We start from the raw sequence: 26740 nt of genomic DNA, 5'->3' as shown, positions 1-26740 counted from the left end.
TGTCATCTTTCAACTTTCTTTCAACCAGAGTGCAGCATCTCACACTTCTCTGCACTCACCCTTATGTGCTGCCTATTTGTCTACTCCATCAACTTGTCAATGTCCTTTTGGAGTTCTACTTTATCCTCCTTACAGTTTACAATCCTTTGAAGTTTAGTATGATTTGCAAACTTGGAAATTGTCTCCTGCACACCAAGGTAGGGTTATAGAGTCATAGAGATGTACAGCATGGAAACAGACCCTTCGGTCCAACCCGTCCATGCCGACCAGATATCCCAACCCAATCTAGTCCCACCTGCCAGCACCCGGCCCATATCCCTCCAAACCCTTCCTATTCATATACCCATCCAAATGCCGCTTAAATGTTGCAATTGTACCAGCCTCCACCACATTCTCTGGCAGCTCATTCCATACACGTACCACTCTCTGCATGAAAAGGTTGCCCCTTAGGTCTCTTTTATATCTTTCCCCTCTCACACTAAACCTGTGCCCTCTAGTTCTGGACTCCCTGACCCCAGGGAAAAGACTGTCTATTTATTCTATCCATGCCCCTCATAATTTTGTAAACCTCTATAAGGTCACCTCTCAGTCTCCGACGCTCCAGGGAAAATAGCCCCAGCCTGTTCAGCCTCTCCCTGTAGCTCAGATCCTCCAACCCTGGCAACATCCTTGTAAATCTTTTCTGAACCCTTTCAAGTTTCACAACATCTTTCCGATAGGAAGGACACCAGAATTGCATGCAATATTCCAACAGTAGCCTAACCAATGTCCTGTACAGCCGCAACATGACCTCCCAACCCCTGTATTTAATACTCTGACCAATAAACGAAAGCATACCAAACGCCTTCTTCACTATCCTATCTACCTGTGACTCCACTTTCAAGGAGCTATGAACCTGCACTCCAAGGTCTCTTTGTTCAGCAACACTCCCTAGGACCTTACCATTAAGTGTATATATCAGGAAAAGCAACAATACTGACCCCTGGGGAACTCCACAGTAAATATTCCTCTCGCCTGAGAAATATCCATTGACCCATTACTCTGTGCTTTTCACCCCTCAACTAATTTTATATTCACATTGCCACTGTCACTTTTATCTCACAATCTACAAATATCCTTACAAATCTGTTGTGGGCCACTGTATTAAATGCTTTCTGGAAATCCATGTATACCATGAATACCCAAATATTAAGAGTACATTCATGGTTAAATGTGAAACATCTTTGGTTGGGACTGTCAAGAATGCCCGTAAAATAATGATATGACATGGCCCATCTTCTTTAATGGGGGTACCTAGAGCATACAGTCTGCTTAACAAGTGGACAGGATCCATTGCATAGGTAAATAAACAACACAATAAAGAAAAGTCAGCCAACACCTCATTTTGCAAGCTGGAACATCACCAACATGTGCACATGACTGACAGACAACTTATTGCTGAATGATCATATGCACAAGACAGTTACGTTCAACATTGAATTTGATAGGTTGAGCATTGACATGATATGGAGGATTTGAGGACTGCAGATGCTGGAGATCAGAATGGAAAAGTATGGGGCTGGAAAAGCAGAACAAGTCAGGCAGCAGGAGAGTCAATGTTTTGGGCATAAGCCCTTCAGCAGGAATGTGGGGTGGGGGGGTGGGGGTTGCAGGGAAGAGGGTTGAGAGGTAAATAGGAGGGGGAGGTGCAGCTTGTGGGAAGATAGCTTGGAACGCATTAGGTAGATGCAAGTTGGGGGGTGATGATGATGGGTTGGAGCAGACGGTGGAGTGGATAGGTGGGAAGGAATATGGACAGTTGGGACCATTCAAGACGGTGGTGCTGGGTTGGAGGGATTGATCTGGGGTGAATTGGGGGGAGGAGAGATGAGGAAACTGGTGAAATCGACGTTGATGCCATGTGGTTGGAGGGTCCCAAGGTGGAAGATGAGGCGTTCTTCTTCCAGGCATCGGTTGGCTAGGATTTGGCAGTGGAGGAGGTCCAGGACTTGCATGTCCTTGGCAGAGTGGGAGGGGCAGTTGAAGTGGTTGGCCACTGGATGGTGGGGTTGTTTGGTGCATGTGTCCCAGACATGTTTTCTGAAACGTTCCATGAGTTGGTGTCCTGTCTCCCCAATGTGCATGTGACCACATCGAAAGCAGCTGACATATTAGATGAGGTGTTTGGATGCGGAGGAAAATTTCTGTCAGATGTGGCAAGATCCTTTGGGGCTTTGGATGGAGGTGAGGGGGGAGGTGTGGGCACAAGTTTTACCTTTTGCAGTGGCAAGGGAAGGTGCCGGAAGGAGAGGGTGGACATGTGTACAGTGTGGACCCAGTGAGGGAGTTAGGAAGGAAATGGTCTCTGTGGAATGCCGATTGGGGTTGGGATGGAAATATATCTCTGGGAGTGGGGTCTGACTGTAGGTGTGTACCCTCCATCTGATTCAAACAGGGCCAGTTAATCTCATGAGACTCTATTTTCCAGTCTTGTGCTCCAGTACAAATGTGAATGACTAATATTATAAGGAGAGTGACATTGCTAACAGCAAGAACCTCCAAGTCAGAACATTTTTTACATACTGGAGGATTTCAACGCAACAGTGGACAGACGCCATGAGGTATGGCAGCCTTCTCTTGGACATCATGGCCTGGGAAAGATGAACGTGAAGCGACAGAGACCTATTGAACTTTGCTCTATCAAATGATTGGTGAAACCAACAGTTTAGAGACATCCAAGGCATTGACACTGGTTGGATCTGATCATTATCAGATATGACTCCCTGAACAATTGTCTCAATACACAAACTCCCAGAGTATGGGAGTTAAAATTATTCCTCCTTTTATTTGCAGTAGTTTCAGCATTGACTATTAGATATCTATAAGACCATGTAAATGTAAGGTTTCCACTGAAGTTGTCAGCTAAATATACTCCAGATCAAAGCAATGCACAAGAAGCACAGTGTCATGATTTATCTGAAATTAATGTTACAACAATCGTTTTTTTTATGCACAGACATCTTGGGTAAAGGTTACATAAATAGTATTTACATTAGTGGTTATTCTGAAACTGAAGAAATGGTTTGATCTTTAATCTTCATGAACAGCAAGAGTGTTTTTTTCTGATACCCAGATGTGGCTTTGGCATACCAATACCAAATAAGTGGTGGAAAATCAAATCGTAAATTGCTGTTCTAAAATGTCCCATTCCGTTGAGTAAAATAACATTATTTTCAGCCTCAGTGTATTTGTGAAGTGTGTACTGATAAGAATGAACTGGAACTTGTCTGCTTTCTTTTTAACCTAAGATTGAACCTCATCTTACAGCACGTTATTTGCTTGCTGAATAATGTAAAGCTAATGATACAATGCATAGGAATGACCCAATCAACATAACAAAAGGAAATCAAAAAATTATAAGAAAAAATATGGTTTACATTGTATCACAATGGAAATCAGACAACTACTGAAGAGGACTTTGAGCCAAGTAAGAGATAACTGAATGCTGACCATTGTAAAAATTAAGTAAAAGAAAATCAGTATGGAAAAAGTAGGCATAAGTGGTTTAGAATATAAAATGGAACTATGATTGGAAACTAAGCCTGGCCTTTACCTAATAAATCCAATTCAGGTGAAGCTACTTGCAACACATAATTAAAAAGAAAATTCAAGATATGCATGGTTAACAGGGACGTTTTTTTGCGAAACGTTTACCAATTATGTTTAATAATGTGTCAAATTGCTTGCTGCATAATGTCCTGTTGGTTTTTATTTTGCTGATTTTTAAAAGTATATCCTTCACTATTTACAAGAAAATGGCCAAATTTTGCCTTTTAACTGCACTTCACACCACTTTGTTTTCATCTTCATTGACTGGGTGGTAATTAAATCATTTACCTACTTAAACTAATGAATTTTTTTTTGTTGTAGAAGTCACCAATTGGATATGAAAAGTGTATGGACCCCTGCATCCGCGGAATCATTTTCCTTGGTTTCAGTTGCCAGTGGTTTACTACGGCCAGAACATATTATAGGGAACCTTCCAGAACCAGGGACTGGGGGCTGCTGGGAAGGTAAATTCCCATTGAAATGAAGGAGTTCGCTCCTACCTGCGATTTTGGGCTTTTGCGGTAGGCCCTGGAATGTATCCCTTGTGGGTACAGGGGCACATTATACGCATTAAGAGTCAATTGTATGTATTTAAACAAAAGGTTTAAGATTCACATGCATGGTTTAAAATAAACAGTAAATTTATTTTTGTCTTCTCTACATCAGATGTTATTATTTAAAGTCCTTACGCATTTGAAAGGAAAGCACGAGGAGGAGGAGGATGTTTCACATGAATTTGAGAAAGGCAGCATTCAAATCATTTCATCAAAGTGATTAGTACTCTGCGTCACACGGGTGCAACTGCTGCCAAAGATATGCTCAAGTCACGTCAGTTTTAGAAATATTGACCAGAAGTGTTTGCCAATGAATTAAATCATGTAACACTGTCAGGCAATGTAAAGCTGGCTTTTACTCCCAAAGAATGCCTGGAGTATTAATGGCAACCAGTTATGATTATTCCTATTTGGTTAAGAACTTGTCAATTTCTGAAAATGAGCACGGGGATTGTGATGCATGATCTCGCTCTGTCAGATGGAATAAATGCAGCAAGGTGCAAACTTTGTGCTATCTGCTAATCTCCAAAAGTCTTGATAATAGTGGCATGCTGCCCAATTGCTAACTGACTGGATGTTCAGCTTGGGGCCAAGTTTATCTAAGGCTAGCACCAGTTAAAACTAGCTTGTATGTCTTAAAATCAGCCTGTCCCCCTGAAAGGGGAGATGCGGTTTTTTTTAGATTAGATTACTTTACAGTGTGGAAACAGGCCCTTCGGCCCAACAAGTCCACACCGACCCGCCGAAGCGCAACCCACCCATACCCCTACATTTACCCCTTACCTAACACTACGGACAATTTAACATGGCCAATTCACCTGACCTGCACATCTTTGGACTGTGGGAGGAAACCGGAGCACCCGGAGGAAACCCACGCAGACACGGGGAGAATGTGCAAACTCCACACAGTCAGTCGCCTGAGGCGGGAATTGAACCCGGGTCTCTGGCGCTGCGAGGCAGCAGTGCTAACCACTGTGCCACCGTGCCACCCACGGCAGAAAATAGTGAATGTTGTTGCTTAAGTGTTGAGAACTAATGAGAAGATTGTGAAATAGTATAATTAGCAAGAAGGAATTTACTAACGTTCCCTAATGCAGTGCTGAATGTTGCATGAGGCAGTTAGTACGTAAAAAGGTTAAGTTGTATCACTGGTTAAGCATCAAAAACAGAAGTTCTCTAAGAAAGGGTCACCAGACCTAAAATATTAACTTTGATTTTTCTTCGCAGATGATGCCAGGCCTGCTGAGCTTTTCCAGCAACTTCTGTTTTGTTTCTGATTCACAGCATCTGCAATTCTTTCAGTTTTCACAAGATAAGCATGCCCATCTGGAGATAAATGGATATTTCTGAGAGGAGCTGAGATGTGTGACTCCTATGAGCTCTTCATGTGTTCACAAGAGCTGCAGAGAGTTCATGCGTTACTGTTTTAAGTGTTAACAGCATGTACCTAATATAATGTGTATTTACTCTTATGTTGAGCCTGATGTCTTATCTAAGACAATTACATATTTCTATATAATGTAACTAGCTACTAATAGTAATATGTAATAAACTTTTACTGCTTAATTAAAGTCAGAGTTTAAAAACAATTTCTGCATAAGGCATCCCTCTCTACATGATACCAGTTGCCTGAACTAACACCAACAAGCAGGATTGGTGGTTTTGAATATACCCAAGACATTCCAGATTGTACTGACAGAAACCAACACTTACAATGTGCTGACAGGCATATAGATTACAATATAGATGCATTCATGCAGGAGATATGCAGGAGTGGAGATATTCATCTACCTATGCATTGCAAAGGCAGTAGGCTGAGATAAGCACAAAGGTCAATGCCACGAGGTCAACATCTTAAAGACTTGGCTGTATTGCTAAAGGAGTTTAACAGCCTCCTAAAGTTCAAGTCAGTGAATTCAACTCCCACATATATCCTACCTACAGCACCACCAACCTCACACATCCCCTTCACTTTCTTCTCATCAATCTCTATTGACCACAATTCATATCTCACATTCACAATATTGTCCTACTTGCTGATGCTTTTTTTTTAAACAATTCATTTATGGGCATCGCTCCCTAGGCCAACATTTATTGCCTATTCCGACTTGCCTTTGAGAAGGTGGTGGTGAGCTGCCTTCTTGAACTTTTGTAGTTTACGTTCTGTAGTTTATGACCCACAATGCCGTTACAGAGGGAGTTCCAGGATTTTGACCCAGCAACACTGAAGGAATGACAATGTATTTCCAAGTCAGGATGATAAGTAGTTTGGAACAGACCTTGCAGCAGGTGGTGTTCCCATTCATCTGCTGCTCATGTCCTTCTGGTTGAAAGTGGTCATGGGTTTAGAAGATGCCGGATAAAGAGCCTTGGAAAGGGAGCATACATCTGTGGGTATGGTGCCAATCAAATAGACTGCTTTGACCTGGATAGTATCAAGCCTCTTGAATGTTACTGGAGCTGCATTCACCCAGGCAAATAGAGAGTATTGGACTGCACACTTGCCTTGAAGATAGTGGACAGGCTTTGAGGAGATGGGAGATTAGTTACTCATTGTAGGATAGGATGAACACTGTGAACATGAGGATCACTGGCAGCACCATCCTTACAATGCTCTGCAGTTGCAGATGCTATTAAAGGAGATGGCACCATTCTGTGGCCACTTATTCAATGAAGCAGACTCTGATCTTGGCTGAACTGGAGGCTCTGGGTGAACAAGGGCACTTGCTGACAGCACTTCTCCTCATCCTGGACAGCTTCTTATCTCTGTCCAATTGATTCTTAATCATATATTTAGATAAGGTAGCCTCGGGTGTCAGGTTCAGCATCTACCCACTTCCAGTATTACAGTGGTCAGCTAGGGGATGGTTAATAACCTAGGTACCCAGCCTATTTTATATGCCCCCATTCCTCAACCTAGGGGAAAGACTCTTGTCATTCATTCAACTTATCTGTGCCCCTTACGATTTTATAAACCTCAGTAAGGAGAAAGTGAGGTCTGCAGATGCTGGAGATCAGAGATGGAAATGTGTTGCTGGAAAAGCGCAGCAGGTCAGGCAGCATCCAGGGAACAGGAGAATCGACGTTTTGGGCATAAGCCCTTCTTCAGCCCATTCCTGAAGAAGGGCTTATGCCCGAAACGTCGATTCTCCTGTTCCCTGGATGCTGCCTGACCTGCTGTGCTTTTCCAGCAACACATTTTCAGCAAGTGGGAGTATGATGCAATATTCAACAGTGATTTTGCTAATAACAAGGGAAAGAAAATAATTGATTCTTTTTTAAAAAAGGCAATTTCCAAAAGCTTACCATAACTGTGTCAAATGAATATTTGCCTCAAATGAGGATGAGAAGAAAATTTAAAAAGAAACAGCAAAATTCCTGAAATTGAGCAGATAACTACAGCTACGTGCTGAAATAACAAAAAACAAATCTGCTTTCCTTAATGGCATGGCATAAATCCAATGTATTTATAGATATGTTTAATCTGATGCAGCTTGCTACACATGGATGGTATTACACAGTGACTCAACTGTAGTTGTTTATAATGCTATTATTATTTGGGATAGAAAGACATAGACATGGCAGGATTCTACAAAACACATCCACCTGCCAATTTACATGTGGTGAATGGTCAAAGTCATCAGTGAGTTTGTCAAAGCAAAATACTGAGGTAAAGCTTTTGGGGATGTTGGAGTGGAATACCTCATTGGCCCAGTTCCTTTAGCTCGTCATGTCAAAACCACATACACATTATTGTGAGCCATAATTCTTTCTACTCTAGATATTTTTGCTTGGTATTGGTACCTTAAACCATTCCTGTAAGTAAGCCTTCACTTTCGATGATTGGGAGGTTACCAACTTAAGGCTTGGTAGTAAATTCAGTGATTTCAAGTAGAAAGATGATTGGTCTTTAGGCATTTTTGTGAACTGAATGCTGCTTCTATTGGGGGGTCCATTGCTTTTAATAGTATCTATCTATCTATCTATCTATCTATCTATCTATCTATCTATCTATCTATCTATCTATCTATCTATCTATCTATCTATCTATCTATCTATCTATCTATCTATCTATCTATCTATCTATCTATCTATCTATCAATGATTTACACTTCAATGTAAAGAGTTGCTCAAAAATGGAAGATTACACGAACTTTGATCATATAATTGGTAATGAAGAAGAAAGTTATATTGTGCAGAAAAATTTCAATGGACAAATGAGGTGTGTTATACTCCTTTTAACTTCTCCAGCTGCTGAATAGGCATCTGAGATTGGTGGCTGGAGAAACCAGAAGCGAATGCATGATCTTCAAGTAGCTGCACTGCTTATAGGGAATGTTACAAGCGGGCAGAGAAGAGGCAATTGGAATTCTACCCAAAGAATTGTGGGGTAATGCATTTGGGGAGGTCAACCAGACAAATGTAATGCACAATAAATGATAGGATTCTGAGAAGTGTACAGGAATACAGAAAACTTCAAGTGTGTGTTTACAAATCCCTAAGGATAGCAGAATAGGTAGATTAGATGACCAAGGCATACAGTATACATTGCTATGGAGAGCTTGCATCAGGAAAGAGACCCATTGGGCATCCCCAGCTGCGCTACTAGGACATCGGCATGAAGGACACGAAGGTGCTTGATATCATTATGGAGTCCTGGGAAAGGCTTACGAGATAGAGAAGCACCCTGAACCAACACCTCTAAACAAGGAACAGAAGCTAATGAGTGCTGCAGCAGACAAGCGGGCACGAAGAAAGGAGTGCAACAGCTCTAGCAGATTAACGACCACATACAGAGATGACCTCTGTGACCGAGACAACCACTCCAGCATTGGTCTCTTCAGTCACAAGCGGCGTTGCTTCAGGGAAGCAGAAACCTAGAACAACGAGGATGCAACCCATGGTCAACCATGACTGAAAGGGGCTGTATCTCACTTCACTTGCTTTGTTAGTCAGAGTCTAGATACAAGAGTAAACACTGCTCACTGTATTACAAGAAGTAAGGTTTGTTTGCTTTAGAACAGAGGAAATTGAAGGGAGATTAAGTTGAAGTCAGTATATGATTATGAGGGGCCTAGATAAGAAGAATTAGGAACAGCCTATTTCCCTTCACTGAAAGATCAGGTTTAAAGTAATTGGCAGAAGGATTTGAATGAAGTTAACCTGAATTTCTTGTCACAAGAGGACGGTAGGATTCTGAAACTCACAGTGCCTGAAAGATGGGTAAAGCCAGGAACCCTTAACGCCTTTGAAAGTCTTTTCCCTGGGCTGGGGGAATCCAGAACTAGAGGGAATAAGTTTACAGTGAGAGGGGAAAGATTTAAAAGGGACCTAAGGGACAACTTTTTCACGCAGGGGGTGGTGCATGTATGGAATGAGCTGCCAGAGGAAGTGGTGGACGTTGGTACAATTACGACATTTAAAAGGCACCTGGATGAGTATATGAATAGGAAGAGTTTAGAGGGATATGGGTCAAGTACTGGCAAATGAGAATAAATTAATTTAGGATATCTGGTCAGCATGGACGAGGGGACCGAAGGATCTGTTTCCGTGCTATATATTTCTATGACTCAATGACTCTAAATACATTTGGATATGCACTTGATGTTATAAAACAAGAGATGGAAAGTGAAATTTGACTAAATAGTTTTATTTGGTTGACACATACCAGTTTAGTGGCTTCCTTCTGTGCCATAAGCTTATTTTCTTTTACATTTTATAAAAACCTTGGGTTTCTTTTTGGTTTGAAAAATTAGTTATACCATATGCATTCTTTGATTTCATGAAGGGAAAATGCTTCATTATTGTCTTCCATAGCTACCTCCTCAGATATGTTTAGGTGAAACAATCTTGAGACTGTAATTATGGTCTCTGCAGGCAAGCTAAAAAGAGACTGTGTCTCACACCTGCACACACACAACATGGGAAAGGAAAAAAAAAGGAATGTCCAAGATTCCGAAAAAAATAATAAATAAATAAATAAATAGGAGTTGACAATGTGGTGCTGGAAAAGCAGAGCACATCAGGCAGCATCCGAGGAGCAGAAGAATTGACATTTCAAGCAAAAGCCCTTCATCAGGATTTCCTATTCTCCAGCATCTGCAGTCCTCACTTTTGCCTAAGTATAAATAAGAGCATTAATATATAAATAAGGCTGACCTTGTTACAATCACCACAGCATTACCCTTTGTTGAGAAGGGCACTGCTTGACACTGGCCTCTCTGGTGTTTTCTTTCTTCCTGGTGGTGAAATATAAAGAAAGAATCATGCACTTGTTGTTCTTCACTGTGTCTTCACTTGTTCTTCACCTGCACACACGACGTGGGTGCTCGGGAAAAATAAGCACTACCGCTTAGGCGCTGAGACGGTAGTGTGGCGGAAAATAAAAGGAAGAAAGAAATACAAAAAAGAAAAAATAAATAGGAGTATCAAGAAAAAAAGATAGGAGTATCGAAGGTTCTGTTCACTCAGAGCTGGCTCTGAGGGAGCTGGATCAGTCTCAAAGGCATGCCATGTATAAATGAAGGGTGACTTGGTGATGAAATTCTGGCCTCTGTGGAGTTATTTCAAGGAAAATAAACCATTACACATGAGACATGGTGTCAGAAGTAAGCAGCTGAAAGTGTGGATTTTAAGAGCTTTAAGAGAGCCAATTCCTACACTTGTAGAGATGAAAGGTGATGTGAGATAGAACTGATACATTTTCTAGTCTCAAGGATAAAACTATGAGATGGTCACAGGGATAAACAGAAATCCTGAATACAGTTGAATAGCAACTCTGTTAGAAGAGTTGATCAGTGTAGAGGCAGGTTTGGGACAGAGTCTGTTCATGGTCCATGAAGAGTAGTGAGAGTTAAGGGTTGAGTTAGGTTGGGCCAGACAATGGGCTGGTGAGGTATCAGATCTGGGAGGGTAATTTAGTGTTCATGAGGGAGTCTGGGGGAGGAGTTGGGGACTCTAACTTAGAGTGTAGCACGTTCTTGGAGGGTTCCAGACTTCAACTTCATGGGCAATTTTCATAGAGTTAACTGCATCAGGACTTCCACCACATTGACCAGATTCCTGTACACATTCCAAGTCAATGCTACTGCAATAACCAGCTTCCAATTGAAAAGATGTGGGTCTTGAACTCTTACAGCCAAATGTGCAGTATTGTATTACTTTAGCTTATGCAATATTGTCAGTTTGAATTAACTCAACTCCTACGATAAGAAATGTCACTGATTTCTGCATTGAACTTGATGGATTGTTTCAGTTAGTTTGCAAAACTAATCTTGTACAACAGATATTTTATATTTTGCCATTATACAGTCTATTCTGCAAGTTTAATAGTTTAGCAGCTCAGGAATCAAATTTAGGCATTACTGACAGGTTTGCAATGGAAAATATCATTATTTGTCTGAAATATTAAAAGCTAATGAACAGATTTATGGTGACAATATTATGATGGGTGCTCATGGTAACAAAATTTAGTGCCGTTTGGTACATACAACAGTCTTTACCTTATAGTACACATCTGAGTTAATAGCAGCACATTAAGAAATTACATAATAAAATAACTAAGACTTTGAAACTTTTATGTGTGTTATATGATGGGCGGTAGTTACTTCCTTGCAGGGACCAATTAGATTAAAACACAGATGGGAACCATTAAGATTCCACACAAAAGTTGAAAATTAGTTGAGATCATTAACCAATTTAAACCAATCAACAGAATAGTTTTTGTATTAAAATCGACATTTAAATTGAAATTTTAATCATGGTGAACTCCTTAGCCTATTCAATGGAGGATTAATATCAAAGCAGACTACCTATGTTAGAGTTTACTCTATTTTATTCTTGTTTAAGATGTTTATGAACATCATCCCTGAAGATCACCTTATATACTGGATAAACTTCTTTCGATTATCTTGCTATTAAAGATGTTGGTGGACTCTCTGAACTGGTCAGCATGAGTCCTGCCAAAGTTCACAGTCACTTAATATCTTCCTTTCAGTGTGCAGCTGCTATAGCAGCAGAGGACTTCCTGACTGGTCCAGAAGTGAATATCTAACTAAGTATTAAAGATCCTGTGAGTTAATTTTTACTCACATTTGGGAGTGCTGCAGGCTTTAATCTGAAGTCATCTCAGCTCCAGGACATCTCAGCAGCACCTCCTCAGACTAGTGTCCTAGGCTCAGACACCTGCAGCTGCTTCATATTTGACCTTCTTTCCATCATAAGGTCAGAACTGGGGATGTTTGCTTATGATTGCACAATGTTCAGCACCATTTGCAACACCCCAGATCCTGAAGTAGTCCATGTTCAAATGCAATAAAATCTGGATAACAAAATCTGGCTTAGGCCTGACAAATGACAAGTAACATTTGCACTGCACAAATGCTAGGCAATGGCCATCACCAATGAGAGACAATCTATCCACTGCCCCTTGACATTCAATGGTGTTACCATTACTGAATCCCATCCTATCAACAACCTTGGGATTACCATTGACCAGAAACTCACTAGATTCCCCACATAAACACAGTGGCAATAAAAACAGGTCAGAGACCAGGAATACTGTGTCAAGTAACTCACATCTTGATTCCCCAAAGTGTATCCACTATCTACAAGGCACAAGTCAAGAATGTGACAGAATACTCCCCACTTGCCTGGAGGGGTGCAGCTCCAAAAACATTCAAGAAGCTTGAGACCATCTTTGACAAAGCAGCCCCTCCATCCACCGCCAATGGTCAGTAGTAACATTGTGTACTATCTACAAGGTACACTGCAGAAATTCCTGAAGAAGGGCCTGTGCCCGAAACGTCGAATCTCCTGTTCCCTGGATGCTGCCTGACCTGCTGTGCTGTTCCAGCAATAAAGTTTCAACTTTGATCTCCAGCATCTGCAGACCTCACTTTCTCCTCCACACTGCAGAAATTCCCTAAGGATGCTCAGATTTCACCTTCGAAACCTATGACCACTTCAGTTGAGAATGACAAGGGCAGCAGATACATGGGAGCACCACCATCTTCCAAATTCCCCTCCAAGCCACTCATTATCTTGACTTGGAAACATTTCACTTTCATTCTTTCATTGTTGTTGGGTCAAAATCCTGGAATTCCCTTCCAAATGACATTAGGAGTCAACCCACAGTAGGCGGACTGCAGTGGTTCAAGAAGGCAGCTCACCACCACCTTCTCAAGAGCAACTTGGGATGGGCAATAATAAAAGCTGGACCAGCCAGCAATGTCCACATCCTACAAATCAATTAAAAAAAAGCAAGCAGCATGTCTATCTTTGAGTGAAAGCAATCAAACAGACCTTTAATGGTTGTTCCTCCTCAGTATGCTGTTTACTCACTGCTGGGTCAAAATGACCGGGATGTCTGTGGGAAACAGCTGCTTTGGGTACTAAAATTGATGGATACCAGTTTGCTCTGGGACAATGCACCTGACACACTATAAATGCTACAGGAGGCAATTCCCTAACAAAGGTGGCAGGAGGAAGCCAGCGGTCAGAGAACTGCAAGGTTTTCTTGTAGGGTATAGAGAAAAACTCCAGCTGTCCATGTTCTCAAGAAAACTTTAACAAAAGTACAGCTCTTGTCTATTTAGATCCTGTGCTTGTTCCAGACAAGTTAACTGGACCAGGGGGAACTACCATTACATCTTCCTGTTAATTGACGACTGATTACATCATTGGACCACAATTTGTATATTTAAAAGCTCAAGCACAAACTAGATTGGGGTGGGAAAGGAATATGTAAGCTCTGGCTTCATTTTTAATCATCCCCGCTTGGAAAATTCAGCAAAAAGAAGCAAGTTTTTTTTTCAAAGTTAAAAATCCCACAGCACCAGGTTATAGTCTGACAGATTTTTTGGAAGCACTAGCTTTCGGAGTACTGCTCCTTCATCAGCTGGTTGTCCTGATGAAGGAGCAGTGGTCTGAAAGCTAGTGCTTCCAAATAAACCTGTTGGACTATAACCTGGTATTGTGTGATTTTTAACTTTGTACACCCCAGTCCAACACCAGCATCTCCACATCATTTTTCAGATTACTGACAGGGAAAGCAATAATCTATCAGTATGCAAAATGAATGAAATTATAGTCAGAAAATAGGGTGCAGCAAGTATATCAATATGTGATTGCTTTCTGCAAAGTATAAAAAGAAAACTGGCAACACTGATCATTAGAGGATTTTATTTTTAATTTTAATTATCAATATGCTTAGAGGACTTTCATTTACTTGACTTGTAAATTGCAACTTATGATCTAATCACATGATAGTTTAACGATAAATGTAACAGAGCTGGAATTAAATATGGATGCGATGACATTACTCCACTCTTACTTGAACGCATTGTTCTGCAGTGACTGGTCAAATGGCCGGCAGTTGTCTAATACCAGCAGCACCATAGATAGCAGTGGCTGCCCAGCACTACAGGCAATTCCCACTGAAGTCAACCCACCTTCCCAGACCTGTAAGTAAAGTCGAGGAGTTTTCTGTAACCAAGCACAGGATCTAAATAGACAAGAGCTGTACTTTTGTTAAAGTTTTCTTTAACAAAGCACTACAGGCAATTCCCACTGAAGTCAACCCACCTTCCCAGACCTGTAAGTAAAGTCGAGGAGTTTTCTGTAAACAAGCACAGGGTCTAAATAGACAAGAGCTGTACTTTTGTTAAAGTTTTCTTGAGAACATGGGTAAGGGGTAGCAACCTTGGCAGGGCAGGAGTGGGAATAAGTTGGGGGTGGGAGCCACCTCTATGCGGCACTGAACTGAAGGGATTCCTGATTATTCATCAAAAAGATGTGTACATCTCTGGCTGCTGGTAAAATATCCATGTGTTTGGAAGGAGGCTTTTATGTGGCCAACTTGAGGGTCTTAATTGGACAAAGGTGAGTAGACTACCAAATGATTCCCAAACCACAGGCAAAATACCAGCAGTTGTGAGGTAAGTTAATAGGCGGCACGATGGCACAGTGGTTAGCACTGCTGCCTCACAGCGCCAGAGACCCGGGTTCAATTCCCGCCTCAGGCGACTGACTGTGTGGAGTTTGCACGTTCTCCCCGTGTCTGCGTGGGTTTCCTCCGGGTGCTCCGGTTTCCTCCCACAAGTCACAAAGATGTGCAGGTCAGGTGAACTGGCCATGCTAAATTGCCTGTAGTGTTAGGTAAGGGGTAAATGTAGGGGTATGGGTGGGTTGCGCTTCGGCGGGTCGGTGTGGACTTATTGGGCCGAAGGGCCTGTTTCCACACTGTAATCTAATCTAATCTAAAAAGTGTGGTCACCATGGGATCTGATGTTATTGACTGCCTTATCTGTCATTCCATTCCCAGGGCTCAGTCTCCATAAAACTCCATTCAACAACTTGCAGTCCTACAGCAAAACTCTAAGCATCATGGAATTCCCTCCCTAACAGCATTCTGCATCTACCCTCAGTAGCAGTTCAAGAAGGCAGCTCACCACCACCTTCTCAAGAGCAACGAGGGATGGACAAAAAATGTCAGTCCAGCCTGCACCCTCCATGTCTCATGAGTGATTTTTTTTTTTTAAATGATAGGGATTACAGTATAGAAACTTTCAGCAGTTTCAACATACATGCTGTTCCTTGAATCCTACCAAATTGGTCTTTTACTTCCTCAATGCAAGGCATGCTGTTTAAATTCCATCTCTTGCATTGAATTTGAATTCCACCATCTGTCTCAGTTGGTTTTGTACCCAGGTCTGCAGAATATCAGATGCAGGAATACTAGCCTCGTGACATTGCCACTATGCAACATCACTCTCACATTGCAAACTGAATTCAGATGCCTTATTCATTATACCATACACTTTCCATTTCTTTTACACTCAATGTTTGCAATATTTATCCTTAAATCAATGTGTGCTGGTCACCTCAATTACTTCATGTAGTTAGAAATTACAAATTCTAACTACTTTCTGGATCACCGCCTCTTCCTGAATTCCACACATCTCCAACAATTCAGCAATGGCAGGTACGTTCTGCTTTATGTCATGGTGAACTTAACATTGATTGGATCTTTTACTCCCTAACTCTTTCAAACATCTCATTCTGATTCCGGCTTAATTCAGAAACCCAAAGATTGCTGCTGGCCCAAACTCTGCAGCTGACATTTTAACAGTCGAACGTGAGCTGCAGTTGCAGCAATACTTTCTGACAAATTTGGATGTCACTACAACAACTACAAAGCATTCAGTACTTTTGGACATTTTATGATTGCAGAATTTCTTAAATTACCTCACCTGCAAGTTGGGAGTCTGTCCTTTAAAGACTGATCAGCATAGAGCCATGTCATTGCTTGCTCTTTGGAAGTGGGGTGCAAATTTGCCGTCTATATTTGTATCTCCAAATTATACATTTTTTGACATATCAGCTGGTAAAGCTATGAGATGTCAGAATTACACTTTAATAAAGTTTCCAGCTCACTTGGTACTCCTCTGTCGGCACTTTTCTCAGTCATGTAGACCATGTCATAGACAATAGACAATAGGTCTCACTCTCACAATCCCTCTGCTCCAATCCCGACCTCACCATCAAGCCAGCAGATAAAGGGGGCGCAGTGGTAGACTGGCACACTGACCTCTACACCGCTGAAGCCAAACACCAACACGAGGACACCTCTTCCTTCCGCCCCCTCGACCATGATCCCACCCCCATCACCAAACCATCATCTCCCAGACCATACAGAACCTCATCAGCTCAGGAGATCTCCCACCCACAGCTTCCAACCTCATAGGCCGGGAACCCCGCACTGCCCGGTTCTACCTCCTTCCCAAGATCCACAAGCCTGACCACACTGGCCAACCCATTGTCTCAGCATGCTCCTGCCCCATTGAACTCATTTTTACCTACCTCGACACTGTCCTATCCCCCCTAGTCCAGGAACTCCCCACATACGTTCGAGACACCACCCACGCCCTCCACCTCCTCCAAGACTTCCATTTCCCCGGTCCTCAAAGCCTCATTTTCACCAGGATACCCAATCCCTCCACACCTCCATCCGCCATGACCAGGGCCTCCAAGCCCTCAGTTTTATCCTCTCCTGACGTCCCCAACAGGACCCTTCCACCAACACTCGCATTCGTTTGGCCGAACTGGTCCTCATCCTTAATAATTTCTCCTTCAAATCCTCCCACTTCCTCCAGGCCAAAAGGGTAGCCCAGGGCACACGTATGGGCCCCAGCTATGCCTGTCTCTTTGTTGGCTACGTAGAACAGTCAATCTTCCGTAATTATACCGGCACCACTCCCCACCTCTTCCTCCGCTACATTGATGACTGCATTGGTGCCACCTAGTGCTCCTGCGAGGAGGTTGAGCAATTCATCAACTTCACCAACACATTCCACCCTGATCTTAAATTTACCTGGACCATCTCTGACACCTCCCTCCCCTTCCTGGACCTCTCCATCTCCATTAATAACGACCGACTTGACACTGACATTTTTTGCAAACCCACTGACTCCAACAGCTACCTGGATTACACCTCTTCCCACCCTACCTCTTGTAAAAATGCCATCCCGTATTCCCAATTCCTCCACCTCTGCCATATCTGCTCCCAGGAGGACCAGTTCCACCACAGAACACACCAGATGGCCTCCTTCTTTAGAGACTGCAATTTCCCTTCCCACGTGGTTAAAGATGCCCTCCAACGCATCTTGTCCACATCCCGTACCTTCACCCTCAGACCCCACTCCTCCAACCGTAACAAGGACAGAACGCCCCTGGTGCTCACCTTCCACTCTACCAACCTTCGCATAAACCAAATCATCGGCCAACATTTCCGCCACCTCCAAACAGACCCCACCACCAGGGATATATTTCCCTCCCCACCCCTTTCCGCCTTCCGCAAACACCGTTCCCTCCGTGACTACCTGGTCAGGTCCACGCCCCCCTATAACCCACCTTCCCACCCTGGCACCTTCCCCTGCCACCGCAGGAATTGAAAAACCTACGCCCACACCTCCTCCCTCACCTCCATCCAAGGCCTTAAAGGAGCCTTCCACATCGATCAAAGTTTTATCTGCATATCCAGTATCATTTATTGTATCTGTTGCTCCCGATGCGGTCTCCTCTACATTGGGAAGACTGGACGCTTCCTAGCAGAACGCTTTAGGGAACATCTCCGGGACACCCGCATCAATCAACCACACCACCCTGTGGCCCAACATTTCAACTCTCCCTCCCACTCTACCGAGGACATGGAGGTCTTGGGCCTCCTTCACCGCCGCTCCCTCACCACCAGACGCCTGGAGGAAGAATGCCTCATCTTCCCCCATAGAACATTTCAACCCCAGGGCATCAATGTGGACTTCAACAGTTTCCTCATTTCCCCTTTCCCCACCTCACCCTAGTTCCAAACTTCCAGCTCAGCACTATCCCCATGACTTGTCCTACCTGCCTATCTTCTTCTCCACCCTCCTCCTTGACCTATCACCTTCATCCCCTCCCCCACTCACCTACTGTACTCTATGCTACTTTCTCCCCACCCCCACCCTCCTCTAGTTTATCTCTCCACCCTTCAGACTCTCTGCCTTTATTCCTGGTGCAGGGCTTTTGCCCAAACGTCGATTTTACTGCTCCTTGGATGCTGCCTGAACTGCTGTGCTCTTCCAGCACCACTAATCCAGAATCTGGTCTCCAGCATCTGCAGTCATTGTTTCTACCTAATAGACAATAGGTGCTGCCCTTCGAGCCAGCACCACCATTCATTATGATCATGGCTGATCATCCTCAATCAGTATGCTGTTTCTGCCTTATCCACATAACCCTTGATTTCACTATCCTTAAGAGCTCTATCCAACTCTTATAGGTTGGTGTGGGCTCCATGGGCTGAATGGCCTGATTAGATTCCCTACAGTGTGGAAACAGGAATTTTGGCCCAACCAATCCACACCGACCCTCCGAAGAGTAACCCACCTAGACCCATTTCCCTCTGGCTAACACACCTAACACTATGGGCAATTTAGCATGACCAATTCACCTGACTTGCACATCTTTGGACTGTGGGAGGAAACCCATGCAGACATGGGGAGAATGTGCAAGCTCTACACAAACAATCATCCGAGGCTGTGAGGCAGCAGTACTAACCACTGAGCCACCGTGCCACCTGCTTCCACACTTGTGGGGCTACTATGATCTAAAAATATTTAGTGGCATGGCAGCAATGGAAAAAGTGAGCTAGATTTCAATGGTGTGGACAGCTGAGATTTGTGCCCATACTGACACCTAAAATAAACCTTCTCATACAATAAACATTGCAGATGTAACTAATTTGAGTCAATGACTTAAAAGGTTAAAATAAAAACTAGATGCCTAACCAGACAATGTTCTTCTCTGCTGTTGTATTTTTCTTTCAGTTTTAGAAAATAAGTTTCAAAATAAGATAGATATAAAATACCCAAGCTTTTGAAACTTGCAAGGAAATATTTCTTTTCAAGGTTCTTACACCTGAACTAAACTGTCAATAGATGAGAGATATAAAAAGCCAACATCACTTACGTTTTGGTTAGATCTACACAGGTTCAGGGCTATTACAGAACTGCAGCAACAGCTTGGAGACTGCAGAACAGCCACTTCAAAGTTCAAGCAGGAAAGGTTGCAGATTGTTGGACATAGAAAAAGATAAAAGTTAAAAGATAGTTAATAGATAGGGAATAAGATAAAGGTTTCAAACATGTGACTGCATTGAATTAAATTAAGAAATACAGTAGAGAAAGATAATTATTATTTGCTGGTTGGTTACTAGGGTTTTAATGCAAAGTACACACACTAATAATTTATCGACATAAAACTGAATCTTAGCGGTGTGACTAGATTTACTTCCCCAGCCCTTGGGGTGGTGTTGAATGTAAATTATATTCCATTTTCCCATCCACTTCCAATCCAATCACTATAAAACAGCTGGACTGCCCACCCATCAGTTTTAAAAGAGAAATGAACAGATAATTAGGCTCATTAATATGCCAAGTGACTCAATCATTACCCTGCCTACACCATAATATTGTTGACGTGGGCAGACTGGTTGGAGTTGGAAGACAGCCCAGCTGGTAACAAAGTGGGAAGGAAGGGCTGCTATGTCCTTTGTGGTGTCCCCTGTGCACATCAGAGGAACCACTCTGCTCCCCCCTCCAGACCTTATCACTCACTTTGTCACTTGCTGCTTGGCCACCAAAAAAAGACAATGAACCTCCATCCACTTGCCCCTTCTCTGGGTTTCCCCATATTTACCCACCCAAAAGGTTCAGGATACAACTGACTAGTAATGGTCCTACATTTTGTGGGTCTCCTCTGAGTCCCAGCAGCACCCACAATTGTGTTCTGACACTGCTGAGATTGCGAGCACTGCAGATTCAATCAAATTAGCTGGAAGGCCTTGAGTTGGGATTTGCTTCCACTGAGGAATGGAAGTCAGACTGACACCACCTTAAGTCAGCCCACGGTATGTTTTTGTTATGGAGCAGTCTTATTGAACATCAGTCATCTTCTTCTGGGTTATGAGCAGTATGTCACATCCAGAATTTGGCACTCAGTTTCCAGTTTTTAAGCAGGATTCAATTTTATCTTCTCCCCTCTTGGTTACTGAAGGCTGCTTTCAGGAACCTGTTGGTTCTCAGCACATTGGCTGGTACCTCATTCATTTGAACCTTGACAGTGAGTGGCTGTAAGCTACTCTTCCACTGTGATTATCATGAGCCAGCAAGCTCTGGTTACATTCATTTTATGCACTCTGATTCACAGTGGAATGCAGACTATCATAGAGTTTTACAGCATTGAAAGAAGCTCTTCAACACACCTATTATGTCCCATTTTTTAGCACTTGGAATGTGGTCTTGAGTGCTATGGCCTTTTGAGTGTTCATCTGAATATTAAATGTTGTAATGGTTCCTGTCTCTATCATCCTTTCAGGCAGTGAGTTCCAGATACCAATCATCATCCGGGTGAAAAAATATTCTTCTTTAAATCCCCTTTAAACCTCCTGCCCCTTACCTTAAAACTCTGTTCCTGGTTATTGATCCATCTTCTCAGGGGCAAGGTACCTTCTTATAGGCACGGTGGCTCATTGTTTAGCACTGCTGCCTCACATCACTGGGGACCTGATTTGATCCCAGCCTTGGGTTACTGTCTGTGTGGAGTTTGCACAGTCTCCCTGTGTCTGTGTAGGTTTCTGCCAGGTGCACTGATTTCCTTGACAGTCCACATTAAGTGGATTGGCTATGTTAACTTGGCCATAGTGTCCAGGGATGTGTAGGTTAGGTGCGTTAGCCATGGGAAATACAGGGTTACTGGAATGGGATAGGTCTGGGTGGGGTGCGCTTCGGAGGATTAGTGTGGACTTGTTGAGCTGAATGGTCTGTTTCCACACTGTGAGGATTCTATAAAAATAATTATGCCACACAATTTTATTTACCTCAATTATGTCCCCTTTAGCCTCCTCTTTTCTTACTCACAAGACTCTACATTAAAACAAACACTATCAACTTTGATGTGGTCTTTTGTGCCCTAACTAGATTATGTACACTCTGCCCTCTAGGCATACGTGCTTCTCCCTTCCACATTTGTCTCGACATGACCCCCGACTGTATCCATGCTATATCCTGTCCTTCTGTTGTTTTGCAGAGGAGCAATGGTGAGATTTCTGGAAGAATTTAGGTGGCTACTATTTCTTTTCTCTGTTGGATAGTTTCAGCAAGAGAGTACATGAATTAAAATGCATGTATTATAGTGTGTCAATGGATTTGTGCAAAATAGACCTACAACTATGTAGGATAATGAATGTCCCTTTTTAAAGATGAGCTATTTCACACGCTGACAACCATTATCTGTTTAATGCTATTACTTTCAGTGATACGCAAATGTTGCTTTTAAATATAATAACAATGTGGATATAGACAGGATAATTATTCTGTATTCTGTGGAATACACTTTGGCTCTTACAGGGTTCACATCATTTATGTACCTATGCAATTATAATTTAATTTTTACTCACTACTAATATTTTTGGCATGTTTACTCATGTCCTTCACAACTACTTTCCTTCATATCCACATACATTGAAGTCATAGAGATGTACAGTACAGAAACAGACCTTTCAGTTTAACTCGTCCACGCCGACTAGATATCCAAAATTAATATAGTCCTATTTGCCTGCACTTGGCCCATATCCCTCTAAACCCTTCCTGTTCAGATGCCTATCCAGATGCCTTTTAAATGTTATAATTGTACCATCCTCCATCACTTCCTCTGGTAGCTCATTCCACACACGCACCACCCTCTGCATGAAAAAGTTGCCCCTTAAGTCCCTTTTAAATCTTTCCCCTTTCCCCCTAAACCTATGCCCTCTAATTCTGGTCTCCCCTACCTATGCCCCTCATAATTTTATAAACCTCTATGAGGTCACCCCTCAGCCTCCAACACTCCAGGGAAAACAGCCACAGACTGTTCAGCCTCTCCCTATAGCTCAAATCCTCCAATCCTGGCAACATCTTTGTAAATCTTTTCTGAACCCTTTCAAGTTTCGCAACATCTTTCCGATAGGAGGGAGACCAGAATTGCACGCAATATTCAAACAGTGGCCTACCAATGTCTGCAACATGACCTCCCAACTCCTGTACTCAATACTCTGACCAATAAAAGAAAGCACACCAAAGCCGCCTTCACTATCCCATTTGTCTGTGATGCCACTTCCTAGGAACAATGAACCTGCACTCCAAGGTCTCTTTGTTCAGCAACACTCCACAGGACCTTACCATTAAGTATAGAAGTCCTGTTCTGATTTGTCTTTCCAAAATGCAGCCCTTCGCATTTATCGAAATTAAACTCTACCTGCCACTTCTTGGCCCATTGGCCTATCTGATCAAGATCCTATTGTACTCTGAGATACCTTTCTTCGCATGTCCACTACACCTCCAATTTCGGTGTCATCTGCAAACTTACTAACTATACCTCCAAATTTCCACCTCACAATAAATGTACCTAAAATTTAAGGAATACAGAGGAACAGGAGAAGGACATCAATGACCTGGAGTCTATTTTATTCAATGAGATCATGACTGATCTGTAGCCAAACTCTATTATACTCACTTTGGTTCCATAATCTCTTAATACTCCTGATTACCTTAAGCAATCAATCTCACATTGAAAACTATTAACATAGCGTGTTGTGAGAGAGATTGTACACTTTCGTATTCTTCATAAACAAGTTTTTCCATAACTTTTATCCTGAATGACCTGCCTCACCAGCAGAAAAAAAGACATTTACTTTTTTTTCCTTATGACTCCCTTCAAAATTTAGAATCCTCATTAAAATATCCTTTAAACTCATATAATCCAGAGAATACAAACCTCGGCCCAGATTTCTGTAATGACTGGAAGAGATTGAATTGCGATGAAGGTGCCAGAAGACATCACAATTCCTCATCCTGTTCCTGAATCCACGATTGCTCATTTCACAAGAATGGGATTGGGGGCTATCAGTGAACTGCACAGAATACGATTGGAGCAGTTAACTTTACCAATCAGGGAGTCCTGGCTGACAGATATAAACAGGAGTACCCGGAGTTCTGCTTACTCTAGGAGGTGGCTATGCGCTAGCTGGGTCAGTGTCTTGTGCAATGCATGTGTAAATAAAGGATGACTTGGTCATGGGATACTGGCCATCATGGAGTTATTTCAGGGGCAGTCTGTAGCTTATGAATCTAGATTAGAATGATGCTGGAAAAGCACTTTCTCGCAGAGTGCTTTAGGGAACATCTCCGGGACACACGCACCAATCAACCCCACAGCCCTGTGGCCCAACATTTCAACTCCCTCCACATTACCCCAATTCCAGCCTTCCAGCTCAGCACCATCCTCATGACCGGTCCTACCTGCCAATCTTTCTTCCCACCTATCTGCTCCACCCTCCTCTCTGACCTATCACCTTCATCCCCACCCCATCCACCCATTGTACTCTTTCTACCTTCTCACCAGCCCCACCCCCCTCTCATTTATCTCTCCACCCTGGAGGCTCCCTGCCTTCATTCCTGATGAAGGGCTTTTGCCTGAAACGTCGATTTTCCTGCTCCTTGGATGCTGCCTGACCTGCTATGCTTTTCCAGCACCACTCTAATCTAGACTCTGGTTTCCAGCATCTGCAGTCCTCACTTTTGCCCATAGCTTGTGAATCAGCAATTCCTGGAGGCAGCTGGATATTTTAATGATCAGCTGTCTCCACTGACCATAGTTTTGGAGTCCTCAGAGTCTGGAAGCCACAGTGTGGAGATTACATCAGTTCTGGCCTCAGTATGTTTCTTTTGGAAAGCTGGAGTACCTCTTTGGAGAACTGAAGTACCTCTATGAATATGGTCCCTGCACACCCTGGGGTGGTGGTCAGGAATCTTTTGGAAGGGATGGGCACAAAGGCTATCCTTTGAGGAGAGATGGATCAGCTACCCTTTGGGACTGTTGACCATGGAGGACATTATGCATGCAGGGTACATAAACCTTTTAGAACTGTCTAACTTGTCAAGACCTACCAAGACGTGTCCACAAATGTCACACTGTGTTTTTACAATTAAGAGTGTTTTTCAATAGATTGTGCTCTGCAATATGGAAAATTAAATGATGGAACTAACATTTTCCTCCTATATATGGGTTTTTGCGGACATTCACTGGGTTGTCATGGTAGGTGAGACAGGATAGGGAGATGGGTGGAGTAGGCAAAAAAATGGCATTGGTGAATATGGGACAACAGAGATAGGTAAAGCACATTAGAGTATATGCATAGGACATGAGGCATGTGTGGGTGAGGGGAGTGAACTGGGCATGAGGAGTAAGGGCAGGAAGAAAATTTTATATTTCTCCCTCTTTGGATCTGATCCTAGATAGATAGCTTTGGTAGAGGCAAGCCACTCTTTGGATTGATGAAAAGGCATTCTTGTACATAAGCAGGCAGTCTTGACGAAGGGCCCTGTCTGAAACATTGACTCTCCTGCTCCTCTGATACTGCTCGATCTGCTGTGCTTTCTCAGTTCACACTTTATCGACTCTTACTCTCCAGCATCTGCGGTCTTCACCATCTCCAAGTTCATAAAAATATCGGGATGGCGAAGTTCTCAAGGAACAGCCCAAACTAAAATGTGGAGTTAAGAAAACAATTGAGCATTTCAGACTGCCTGTTCAAATGGTGGCAGGAGACGGTCTTGTGGCACAGGGGTTGCATTCCTAATTCTGGAGCTGAAGGTCTGGTTTCAAGTTCCTACTGCTCTAGACGCATGTCATTAAAATGACTGAATATGTTGATAAAAAATATTTTAAAAAATTGACATAAGAGGTTATGCACTTAAGTGAAATGCTTGTTTCCATAAATCATTGAACAAGTAAGCTGGTTTTCTTTTCAAGGACTTCACTGAAGCAATTTCAGTGTTTGGAGTTTATGTATCAATGTAAGTATGTTTTGTTCCAATAGCAGTACCAGCAATATGACAGCAAACTAATAACATTATTGCTGTCAGGATACCTCTTAACATAAGAACATACAAACCAGGAACAGGGGTAGGCCGTCTGACCCTTCGAGCCTGCTGTGCCATTCAATAAGATCATGGCTGATCTTTTTGTGTACTCAAATCCACTTACCTGCGCTATCACTGTATCCCTTAATTCTTTTATTGTTAAAAAAAATCTACCTTAGCATTAAAAACATTTACTGAAGTAGCATCAACCTACTTCACTGGGCAGGGAATTCCATAGATTAACAACCCAGGGTGAAGAAGTCCTAAATCTGCTCCCTCTAATCTTGAGGCTATGCCCTCTTGTCCTAGCTTCACCTGCCAATGGAAACATCCTCTCTACTTCTATCTTATCTATCTAATTTTATGTTTCTATAAGATTCCCCCCTCAATCTTCTGAATTCCAATTAATATAATTCCAGTCTACTCAGTCTCTCCTCATATGCCAACTCCCTCAATTCTGGAATCAACCTAGTGAACGTCCCCTGCACCCCCTCCAGTGCCAGTACATCCTTTCTTAAGTAAGGAGACCAAAACTGCACACAGTACTCCACATGTGGCTTCACCAGCATCTTGTACAGCTGCAACATAACCTTTCTGCTTTTCAACTCAATCCCTTTAGCAATGAAGGACAAAATTCCATTTGCCTTCCTACTTACTTGTTGTACCTGCAGACCAACCTTCTGTGATTCATGCACAAGGGCATCCAGGTCCCTCTGCACAGCAGCATGCTGCAACTTTTTACCATTTAAATAATTATCCTTTTTACTGTTACTCCTACCAAAATGGATGACCTTACATTTACTTACATTGTATTCCATCTGGCAGACCTAAGGTTATGCCCATGTTAAGTAATAGGTGAGTTTGCAAGGGAAGAGCTTAAGGATGATGGGAATGGTTTGGGATTAAGGCTTTAAATTGCCAGGAGAATTACAGGGGAATGAAGGACCATGGTGGATGGCTCAATTGCAAAAGGGGTGTCAAGAACCATTTGGATTGCTTAGACAATTATAGAATACATAAGTGGTATGAGGAGGTATGGTGAACACAGTATGGCACAGATTTAATAACAGGTCATGGGTGAGTGGAGTGGCATAGTTGGCA

The 26740-nt window shown here is 42.7% G+C and overlaps 1 protein-coding gene across 3 annotated transcripts in view; it reads right to left on the bottom strand.

Annotated features, from left to right (window-relative positions):
* htr4 (5-hydroxytryptamine receptor 4) overlaps positions 1-26740 on the bottom strand; it is a 199945-nt gene that overhangs the window by 51277 nt on the left and 121928 nt on the right. Inside the window, exon 7 of one of the 3 annotated variants that reach the window (XM_087995423.1) lies at positions 19650-19723. The exons of the other annotated variants lie outside the window; for them this stretch is intronic. Within the exon in view, the coding sequence (XP_087851549.1) occupies positions 19663-19723 (61 nt within the window). The 3' untranslated portion in view covers positions 19650-19662. The remainder of the gene's footprint in view (positions 1-19649; positions 19724-26740) is intronic. 3 annotated transcript variants of the gene reach the window in all.

This window comes from Chiloscyllium plagiosum, unplaced genomic scaffold (genome assembly GCF_037043375.1).
Source record: "Chiloscyllium plagiosum isolate Xiang-an unplaced genomic scaffold, Cpla_swu_hap1 HiC_scaffold_16, whole genome shotgun sequence".
Taxonomy (NCBI): Eukaryota; Metazoa; Chordata; class Chondrichthyes; order Orectolobiformes; family Hemiscylliidae; genus Chiloscyllium; species Chiloscyllium plagiosum.
Note: the sequence above shows the minus strand (reverse complement) of the source record. Positions and strands in the feature narration are given on the sequence as shown.